Source organism: Chinchilla lanigera, unplaced genomic scaffold, assembly GCF_000276665.1.
Source record: "Chinchilla lanigera isolate Chin_1 unplaced genomic scaffold, ChiLan1.0 scaffold00013, whole genome shotgun sequence".
Lineage (NCBI taxonomy): Eukaryota > Metazoa > Chordata > Mammalia > Rodentia > Chinchillidae > Chinchilla > Chinchilla lanigera.
Genome location: NW_004955414.1, coordinates 6944680 through 6955755, shown reverse-complemented (window position 1 = coordinate 6955755; position 11076 = coordinate 6944680). Strand labels below are relative to the sequence as shown.

At 34.0% G+C, this 11076-nt stretch overlaps 1 protein-coding gene across 1 annotated transcript in view; it reads right to left on the bottom strand.

Annotated features, from left to right (window-relative positions):
- Positions 1 to 11076, bottom strand: part of Picalm (phosphatidylinositol binding clathrin assembly protein) — a gene marked incomplete in the record, with an annotated part of 99350 nt that overhangs the window by 14814 nt on the left and 73460 nt on the right. Inside the window, 7 exon segments of the mRNA XM_005379748.2 lie at positions 1240 to 1344; positions 2875 to 2934; positions 4548 to 4571; positions 7096 to 7195; positions 7359 to 7389; positions 7480 to 7611; positions 9554 to 9661. Coding sequence (XP_005379805.1) covers positions 1240 to 1344; positions 2875 to 2934; positions 4548 to 4571; positions 7096 to 7195; positions 7359 to 7389; positions 7480 to 7611; positions 9554 to 9661 — 560 coding nt within the window.

Here is an 11076-nt window from a genome sequence, read left to right as displayed (position 1 = left end):
AGTTTGACTTCTTAATCAGAGGCAAATTCACTATCCATTCCTAGTCAACAGAGATGCTAATTTGTTATACGATTTTCATACTCAACAAGGCTGAAAAATGAAAAGATCTCTTCTGCTTCACTTGTCTATGAAATACAAAGAATAGATTCAAATTGGGTCTATAAAAACTAATTTCAGCAGAATAACACTGTATGCTTTGGTGAATATAGCGTGTACGCACATTCACACTGAAAAGGCTTTTTATGCCATTACCAAAACTCATTTTCAAATAAGCATCATATATGTACAGTCACCAACCTGTGGCATTGGAAATAATTTAAGAAATGCTTCAACAATTATACGTAATGAGTATTTCTGTTAAAAAGTTGTGAGCAGAACTACTGACTCGAGAGGAAAAGCCATCCTATCACTTCACAAGCAACTCAATGTAAGTAACAGGAATTTCCTTTTTACTCAGAATAACAGATACAAGATTTTTCTGTAAAGATCCAGATTCTTCTAATGCTATCAACAATAGGCTGAGAAAGTGAATATTACAGTGAACTTTTAGGAACTGAAAAAGGGAACCCTAGAAACATCAGAAGAGGAAAGTCTCTCACTGAAAGGAATTGGGTCAGAATGGCCATTTCAAGCTTTTCTGCTCCTTTTGTGATTTGTGTTTTAATATAATCATCAGGAGCAGGAAATTATCTAATATGAAAAAATAGACAACTTTCTGGAGAGATGCCAAGAGTTTTACAAATATCCCAAGAACACTATTCTTGATGTAATAACATTTAAGTGAGCAACCAAGGATCCCATGGATCCACCAGACAGAAGTCTTCTAGAATTTTCCATTTTTTTATTTGTAATCTACTTGTTCTTTCCCTCCAAATAATCAACATTCCCAAAAACTTGCTGCTTTTTATTTTTCCTCCTAGCACTGGGAACTGAACCCAGGGCCTTAAAACTGAGCTGTACCTCCAGTCCTTTTTAAAATTTTGAGATAGGATCTTGCTAAATTGTTAAATTGCCCAGAGTAGGCTTGACTTGTGATTCTCTTGCCTCAGTCTCCAATAGCCTAAAAGTTCTTAATGGGAAAGACAGCAAACAAGTAACACTCACGATGAAGTAAAATATGCTAATAACTTATTTCATGAAGTTGTTTGAAAGGTTTTTTTTTTTTTTTTTTTAAAGTATTATAGCCCCTCGCAATCAAGTGAGGCTTTGATTACAACAGTTATGTGTAGAATGTAATACCTGTGCTCCTGATACAGGACCAAATGGGTTTGGTGGTCTCATGACAGGCTGACTGTATATTAAGGTTGGCTGTGTCATTACAGGTACACTTCCCATTTGAGGAGGCTAAAAAAAAAGGTAGAAGAATATCAAGTTAAGTGTTTATAATTCACTTCTTCCTTACTATCACTAAGCAAACAAGAAGAGTGAGAATGAAAGGCCACCAGTACCTTTGCTTTGACTATAAGGGAAAATTCCTCTAAATGCAAATAAAGACTAAGAGCTATAGACTTTTAATAGTATTTCTGTATGGCAAGTCTTTAGCATGCACCTTTTTTTTAAGAAAGGGAGTTAGAAAGCCTAACTTTTCCATTCAATAAGTTGAAAATATTAAACTTTACTATAGTTCAACACATGAAATGATTTACCAAAAAGCTTACAAAATTTCCAAATTTGCCAGGTTTATCCCTAAACTGCTAACATATTTCAAAGTAACCTGCTTTTATATATCAAGTTTTTATGCCATTAAATAAATGATCACAAGTGAAGGCAATTGATATTATTAAAAAAGTTTATTTGCAATAGTTCTTTAATTTCAGGAACTTAATTATATTTTTAGGAAAAATCAAGAGGCATAAATTACAAACAAAGAAGTTAATTCATTCTTGAGTCACTGAAAATAGAATCTCTCTCCCTCTTTTTTTTTTTTTTGGTACCGGGAATCAAACTTATGACCTCATGCTTGCCAGGCAGGTACCGTGCTGCTGAGCTAAATCCCCAGCCCCAAAAATAGAATCTCAAACAATGTTTCACTAAAAACAATACAAATACAGACTACTATATTATTTTGGTGAAAACACAATGTTCTAAAATTTTATCTTTTAAGAAGTCCTATTTAACCTTTCATGTAGTCTACTAATTCTATATCAAGAGCTTTACTTTAAATTTATGGGCATGAACACCAACCAAAAGCTGTAAAACTTCTTCCCATGTACCAAAGGAGCTATTTCAGTATCAAGTATAAAACAGCACAGTAGACACAACACCAGTACCAAAGTGAATCTTCTGCCAGCATCAGTTCCAAAAATATATACCAGTGGGTTGAAGCCACTACCTACAATTCTTATCTAAATCAGTATGTATATTGAAAGGGTTGGGAGAATAAGCAAAAGTATAGAATGTGGATTGTTGGGACTGTAAGGTTAAGACTTTTTATACATAACACTCACTGTCTTAGGAAAATTTCTCTGGCCTCTGCAAGACTAAATGTAAACCTGTATAATTCAAGAAATGTTACCTTTTCTTTCTCTATAGTATTAAGGTAGTAAGACCTAAATATATTTAATGTAAGGTCACCTTTAACAAAAGCTTGGTGTTAACATTAGCATATTTATAAGTCTGTAACGAAAAGCAACATGCCTAGCAAAGTCAGGAGGGGAAACACAAGTAAAATAATACTGTAAAAAAATAGTATCTAATGTACGTTAATTGTTCTAGAAATACTTATGAAACCAAAGCTACGGTACTATTGTGTTAAGGCACTAGATTTGATGACATATAGGGTACTAAATTCTTTTCTTCAGCTAACAGTGTAATAAAAGCATGTTAGATATAATTTAATCTATTTTTAAGACACTGTATTGGAAAAATACTTACAATTCCATATCCTAGCATGCCTGTTGGTGTAGTAGCAGGATAGGCCATTACGGGTGGTGCCTGATATAGCAGAAGGAAAAATATAACAAAAACGTATAACTCATATATGTCAATCCAGTTCAAGAAATTAAAAGCTATTGTTCCACTAAAAAAACCTGCTAAGACAGCTGTGATTAAGGGATATTTGTGGTCATTAATAGTTGTGTCAATGCTCAATGAAAAAGTATCTTAAAATTAGCAGAAAAGCAGAATTATCAAAAAGAAAAAAAAATGTAACTTAAACTTGCACACAATACTGATCTAAGATTTCAACATACATTTACAGCTCTAAATAGTTTTGACAGAGCACTTGCCCTATCATGTGTTGAGGCCCTAGCCTGGATCCCCAACACCACTAAAAATAAAAGACAAAAGTCTTTGTATTTAGAAAAAAATTCTAAACTTGTGCTGGATGTGATTGTGTGTGCCTATAACCAACCCTAGTATTAGGGAGGCTGAAGCAGGATGACTGCTGTGAGTTTGAGGTCAGCCCGGGCTACCGTGAGTTAAAGGCCAGAGTGAGACCCTAGAGACCCTGTCTCAAAAAAAAAGGAAAAAAATCCCCAAACAATAAAACCCAAAATAAATAAGCAAACAAACAAACTTAAAGTCTATCATTATCATTAAAAATGTTTACCAAGAAATGGATGTAGTACTGAATATTTTTTCTATGTAGTTCATTTCTTTAGTATTAAAAAAAACTTTAAATCCCCAGATCAATAACCTGATCTTCAAAAAAATGCTCCTAATAGTTTTTATTCACCATTTTCAAAGAACCCCAAATATTTCAAATCAATACTGAATGTGACTCTATGAACTACAGTTCTTACATAGAGTATGCATGTTAACATTCTTTCTAATTTACTTCAAAAACTATTTCAAAACAACAATCAATTTTTATGTCAGTTTGTTTTTAATGATTAAAGGAACCATATTTAAGTTCCCTTCCTCCTAGTACTTCAAGTGATTTGTAAATGTACACTCTGAAACAGAATTCGTTTAGAGATAGTTACTGTCTGAAAAACATTCCCTGTGTTTCTTATAATGAAGACTAAAACTGAATGCAGGTAAAAGATCAGTAACACTGTTGGAACATGAAGAAAAAAACAAATTACATGGCAATTTGAACATAGGCATGGAAAAGTTAAAATGAAGCATAATTTTAACAACAAAAATCAGTTAAAAGTTTAGTACTGGGGTGAGCATGTAGGGCTTACTTGTTTCTCCCTACTCAAAAATCAAAATCTATAAGAGCAGTAGACAGACTGCCAAGTACAGCAGAAGCCTGTAAGATTTCATGCAGTTGTTATTTTAAACATTACCACAATCAACATTTCCCTCCATTCAGAAGTCATCAAGTGCACAGTGGCAGCACAGATACACACACAGACACCCAGCCATCTGGCAGCAAATGGCAGTATATTAAGCAAGAAAAAAAAAAAGTGGTATTTCCCATGCCACCATCAGAATCAATTCTGCAACACACCCATAAAATCAGTAGATGCTAGGAAGAATTTCTGGCACATTGAAAATCTGAATGTGAAAACAATAGCTGGAGGGTTATGAGATTCTGCTGCAGCAGTGGTTAATAGCATGCCAATTTATTGCAAAAAGGCTAGTTTTTGGTCACTTACGTATTGTGGAAAATGCATGCCATTCTGTTTTTCCCAGGGAGAACAATTACATAATGCAATAACACTGGATTAGAACAAGTACTTACACAACAGAAAATACACAGAGAGCATTTTAGTTCACATGTACATTCACTAACTACCTAAAACCCCTTATATTCCCAGTATCTAATGAAAGAACATCTATACCAAAACACTATCAAGGTTGACAAGTGAAATTGAGCCTTTGGCTTCATTGCTTACAAACTGTCGTTAAACACAAAATATACCAGTAATGTCAATAGTGCAAAATTCAGAGTGTCCCATAAATTGGGCTGCATCAGATGTCTTCCAAAGGGGGGGGGAGGAGCATTAATACAAAAAATTGTGATAAGGTATTTTAATAAAATTCCTATGAATTTGTTTTAAATATTATTTTTTAAAAATTCAAAAACCTTGACAGTGCTTAAGGATTAATAAAAAGGTTAGAAATGTAAAGAAATGTCATAAGCAGCAATTTATCCTAAGTAGTGAATCAAATCATCAGCCCCACACATTAGCCATTAAAAAGAAACTCCTTAAAATACAGATATTAGAATCTCCATAGAAGATAGACACTGCCATACCTGACACACTACCATAAATACTGCTATCTTATTGTCAACTTACATATAAACTCTAGATGGTTAGAAGCCTATTACAGTATAGTTGTCAATCTTAAGTGCTATTACAACTAGTATTTCATATAACTATTACTTTAACATAAAAAAGCAAAACACTGCATTTTAATATAGGCCTTTGTATTTATACCATTCTTCATAATTATTAACGTACAATTCACACCTAACACTGTAAAACACACTATCTAAGCTTCTGTCATCCTCTAGGGAGTGAGATGTGTTGTAGTAAGAAAAACACCGGATTTAGAACCAGAAGGGATGGATTTCAATTTAAATCTGCCTCCCAAGGAGAGGGGGTCCCAGATAGCTTTATGCTTAAACTGAGGTAATGTACGTTCAAACTCTCTCAAACAGGTATGATTTATAAGCTTAAGGTAGAGCATATATATGAGTTTATTTGTTGCATGTAAAAACCTAAGCTATTTAAATGTAAAAGTTTATTAATGATGGTAATGACAACTGAAAAATTACTGGCTTAAAAAGATAGCTAAATTTCACTATTATTTTCCTCTTATAAAGTCTGAACCTAATAAATTTCTTTTGGAATGTTACACAAAATTTTTAGCTGCAAGGTATTTTTAGCTTAGTCCTTCCAATTTTAATACCCAAGTAACCCAAATTAAACAGGACAAGGTCCTGTTTTGGGATTTGATATTAGAAAAATTGCTACAGTAAGGACACTAAAGATCTCTAATCCATGATTCAAATTTTTCCACAGGAAGAACTGTATGTCTCTGACCAAGGGAGACTTGGTAGATTGGTGAAGTAATAGTTGGAAAAAAGGACAGAGAAACAGCCACAAAGCTCTTTGGGGTCTACCAAGCCTTACTTACAGTGCCTTCTATTATTAAAATCTCTTCAGTACTAGGTTGCTATTTAATTAGCAAATGTCACTGGTCTTCATTATTTGTGTATTCTGTATTTGCAAATTTGCTTCCTTGCTAAAATTTATACTCCCTAGATCAGTACGCACAGTGGTTTTGAGGTTTTTCATGTACATGTGCAAAGGGGCATAAAAATTGAGTCATCAGACACAGCTCTTTCCTAGCTGAGGTAGAAAAAGCAGGATGCTTTACCTCGTTTTGATTTTCACATGATGATAATCAAAGAATGGAGAAGGCAGGGGCAATCTAGGGTACTGCAAGAACCTCTGGTCTGAAGCCAGAAGATAAGGTTAGAATTCCAAGGCTAGCAGTGGCAAGTCACTAAGACTTCTGAGACTCATTTTCTCTTGAGAAATAAAAAGACATTCTACTAGAGGTTTATTTTCTGTTTTAGGATTTAAGATTATAATCTTTGTGAGATATGTGTACATAGGTACATATTTTTCGTAGCAATGGTTCAGTGTTCACCAGTTTAGTGTTCCAGGTGACTAAATATGTAACTACCACAAATGATCAGAATCAACTCTATAAAATTATACAATAGTAACAAAAATCAAGCAAATATATTTTTCTAATGATGAGATCTGAAGAAAATTGAAGATTTTATATTCCTAACATGTCAGTCATAACTTTGAGATCAGCAATATATAGTAGTGGTTACCAGCACATGCTCTGCAGCTCTCAGGCTGATGAGGGGATCTAAAACCGCACTCAGTGACTCGAGCAGTGACTGTGTGCATGTTTCTTAACTTTGTGGCTCCATTCCCTCCTCTATAAAACAGGAAACATAATACTTCCTACCACACAGGGCTCATAAATACATGTTAACTACTAGAATGTACCTGGCAAATATAGTCAACCAGCTTTAAAAAAAAACCCAAAACTATGTATACTCCAAAAACTCAGTAACAATTTTTCGATTTATGCCTTTCACTTTTAAAATATTTTCAAGTTACATATTTAATTAAAATATTCACTTGTTGGTTTATAGGAACTTTCCTAACTCACCATTGTTGCAGCATTCCAAGCAGTTGTTGGTGCAACCTTTGGCTGCCAGTTAGATCCTCCAGTTAACTTCTTTTCACCTGGCTGACTCCAATTTACATCACTTTAAATGAATAAGCATGGTGAGACAATTAATTGTCTAATTATAAAGTTTCAGATTGAACAAAGCATTTATGGTACAGATTTGGTATCTCTATACTTTTGAGATGAAAGCCAAATCAACTTGTAAATGACATATGGGGCAAGAATACAAATAAAACACTCACTTCTTAGTGGTTCCATTTCCAATGCCAAGATCTAGGAAAACAGAAAGCATTCAAAAACTAGATTCATATTTAATAAAACAACTTATTTTAAAGATGATTATAGAGTGCAAAGACTACTTACTGCCCACAAGATTGGCTAAAGATGAATCCAAGTCATCAGATACTAACTTGTTAGGTGGGAGTTTGGCAACAGGAAGACTCTGGTTCTGAGAGGCCACTGTTGGTTTGAGAAGTCCACCTAGTTCATCAAAGCCTTAAAGTTACAAACAGATGAAATAGGAGTCATAAGGAACCTGATGGTGCTAAAACTTTCTAAAGAAGGTCTTTGTCTTTTGTTTGTTCACTGGAAAAGTTCTTCCAAAAAATGGACATTAGTAAATGCCCTCAAATGGGAAAAAGAAATTTACAACCTCAAAGTGAACTGACTGAGAAGGATGTTTTTTGAGAGAGATCGTATGTGATTTCTTTCCCACAATAACATTACATTAGAGTTGAATGAAAGGGTGAAAAGCACTGTGAAAGGGAAAGAAATAGAATGTAATTCTCATGCTCTCCTGGCAAATTTTCTGAACACTCAATTATATCTAAAGCAATACAAGTACACTGTATCTCTCTTCACTTTGAAAAAAGTTCCTTTTATTTTGAGAAACACTATTTTAGAGATCTTTTTTATTCCTGAAAATGGAGAATGTAAGAGCTAACCTAAATTATACCTAAGAAATTATTGAACTGTTCTGCATAAGCTCATCTAGAAAACTAAGATATATCCTGAAACTGAAAATAAAACCTCTGTTTCTCCACCAAAGGACAGGAGGTGAAAGCAAATCCAACCAAACCAACCCAATCAGGACTCAAACAGCATGATCTAGAAATACTACAGAGGAGTTTTTAAAAAAGAAAATCGCTGGTATGGTTTGTATCTAGATGTCTCCCTAAAGCCTCATGTGGTCACAGAGTTTTTTGGAGGTAGCTGAATCAAGGATGTGTGATTGATTTATAGTGCAATGCTGAGATTAAGGGTGGGTGACTGCTGGATCAGTCCATTGGATTGGCACAGCCCTAATCCCCATAGATTGGATACAATTTAAGGAACAAAATCAGGCTTGCCTTGCTCTCTCTCTCACTTGCTGTTTTTGTTGTCTCTTGTTACCATGAATGGTTGCCCCTTTGCCATGTGCCATCCTGCTTTGGAGCCAGCTCGTTATGGACTGAACCCTCCACAAACTGTGTGCTAAATAAACTTTTCTCCTTTTAATTGTGGGTCAGATATTTTGTCTCAGCAACAAGAGAAAAGTAACTAAGTCACCGAGAATGATGGTTTACAAAATATGAACAATTAGTCTCTGGCTTTTTCCTAAGGCAAGACAAATTCAAAAGTAAAATGTCAAATGTATCCCCTACATGTCTAATTATAAACTAAGTGCACATAAAATAAATCCTTAGTCCATACATTCAAGTTTGATTCTTACTTTATAGACAAGTGTATGTTATAAAATTAAGATCTTAGTATTATTTTTACACAGATAAATTTAATTACTGAACAATATCAAAGGCCACCATATGGTAAAAATAATATCAAAATGCCCAACAAAGTTTTCTAAGAACTTCATCAACTTCAAATTAACAATGTATTAACAATATATTAATACAAGTACAAAGTATAAACTTGCTCTACAGATTTACAAACTTCTTTTACAACAAATGAACAAGTATGTCATAAAAAAAACTTTAAAATAATAATAAAAAATCCCTGTACCCCTAGGCCTGATATTTAACATAGTCTAGTTTTTATCTGTACATAACTGTCCTATAGGTCGTATTTTCTAATTCAAAAACAGCCAATCTCATACATTATAATATAGTAAGGCATTACTTCACTATTGTAAAAATTATAATGACTTAAAAGTCACAACATTCTACACACAATGACTTGAAAGTTAGCATTCTAGTGAGAAATCTTTTTCTCTACTGTATTCTGGGGTAAAGAAAATTTTCCCAGAGTCTCAGTGACCACCAAAAAAGCATAATGACCACCAAGAACAGTGAGAAGACTAAAACTTCCATGAACTTATCATCTAATAGCTGGGTAGATGTGGGACAGTTTCGTTCTTCATAAATACTATAAAAGCAACTTTATCTTTCCTTACACAGAATCCAAATTAGATTATAGTATTTAAATTAAAAACATTTCTTACCCCCAGAATCTACAATAACATTCGTAGACTTATTTCCAAAGACAGATTCAAAGTCAACATTAAGGCCAGCTGAAGGATGTGGCTGTGCAACTGGAGAAGGAGTGAATCCTAAGAAAAAACAAAATGGAAAAAAGCTCAATTCTTTCATAATGCTATACAAGCTCTTTAATAATGACAGTATTGTAATAGAATGGCAAAAGCAACAAATCCCCTAACAAAAACCAAAGCTAACTCTCAAGCAAAAAAACAATTTTTTTTAAGGTAGTGAGGTTTCACATTTATGAAAGGTAGGAAAAGGAACATGCTCTGCAGAGCATGGGTCAATTAAAAGTAGGAAAAGAACTACACTCTACAGGGTGAGAGGAGGCCACTGTGAGAGCAAGCACAGCAGCTGCAGAATGTTTTCTACAACACCAATTCCTGGGGATTATATTTTCCACAAGAAAAGCATTCACAGACAAAACTAATGAAACAGCAACTGATGTTGAACTACTATTTGCTTTATTACAGAAATAAAATCTTTTATTTCTTTTTCACTTTAATTTTGTTTGCTGACAACCTTTTAAAAATCTGAAGTCACCTAAAACTGTAGGATGCATAAAACAACTTACATATGCAATGTGAGGTACCATTTGAGAATAAAATAAGTATTCTACGGTACTTAAAAGAAAATGTACTGTCTTGATATTTCCAAGGTGAAAGTCTCTTTACCCATCACCTGCCTGCTATGTATCACTCACCTTCCTTTTTCCTTCAATAATTAATCAAAAGCTAAGTGATCTAAGTTCACGTGAAATGTGTCGAGATTCTCAAAGTTGCAACCCAGTAATTCTTATATTCACTTGCATTCAAATACTTTTAGAAAATTAAAGAAAAAAAAAAAACCACTCTGAACTCCTGACCACTCTCTAACATCAACCTCCTGCTTTTGGCAGGACTGAGAAGTACACAAACAAAAATGCTAATTAATCTAACCTACCTGAAAAAAAAAAAAAAAAAAAAAAATCAACCCATAAACAGAATACCTTTTTACCTGTGTTACGCTGACACCAGCAGTATTAAGCAAACACCAAGCTCTTGACAGAATAAAAACTATTAGATTTTACTTGTGAGGTGCTATTTTTCTGAAGTAAGATTCTAATTTCTAAAAGCCGAAAAGCAATAAAATTATCTAAAAGCGTAAGGGCTTTCACAGGGCTTGAGAAACTTTGAATTACAAAAAGGGAACTATTTGCTTGACATGCTGGTGGCACATGTCTGTAATCCTAGAACTCTGTAACCTTGAGGCAAGATAATTATAAACTGGAATATAACTTAGCAAGATTCTATCTTCAAATAAATAGAAAGAGCTGGGGATGTAGCTAAGTGCCCTGGGTTCTAACCCCAGTACCAAAAGAAAAAAAAGCAAGAGAGAGAGAGAGAAAGAGAAAGAGTGAGAGAAAGAGAGAGAGAGAGAGAAAGAGGAGAAGGAGAAGGAGAAGGAAGGGGGGGAGAGAGAGAGAGAGAGAGAAAGAAAAAGAAAG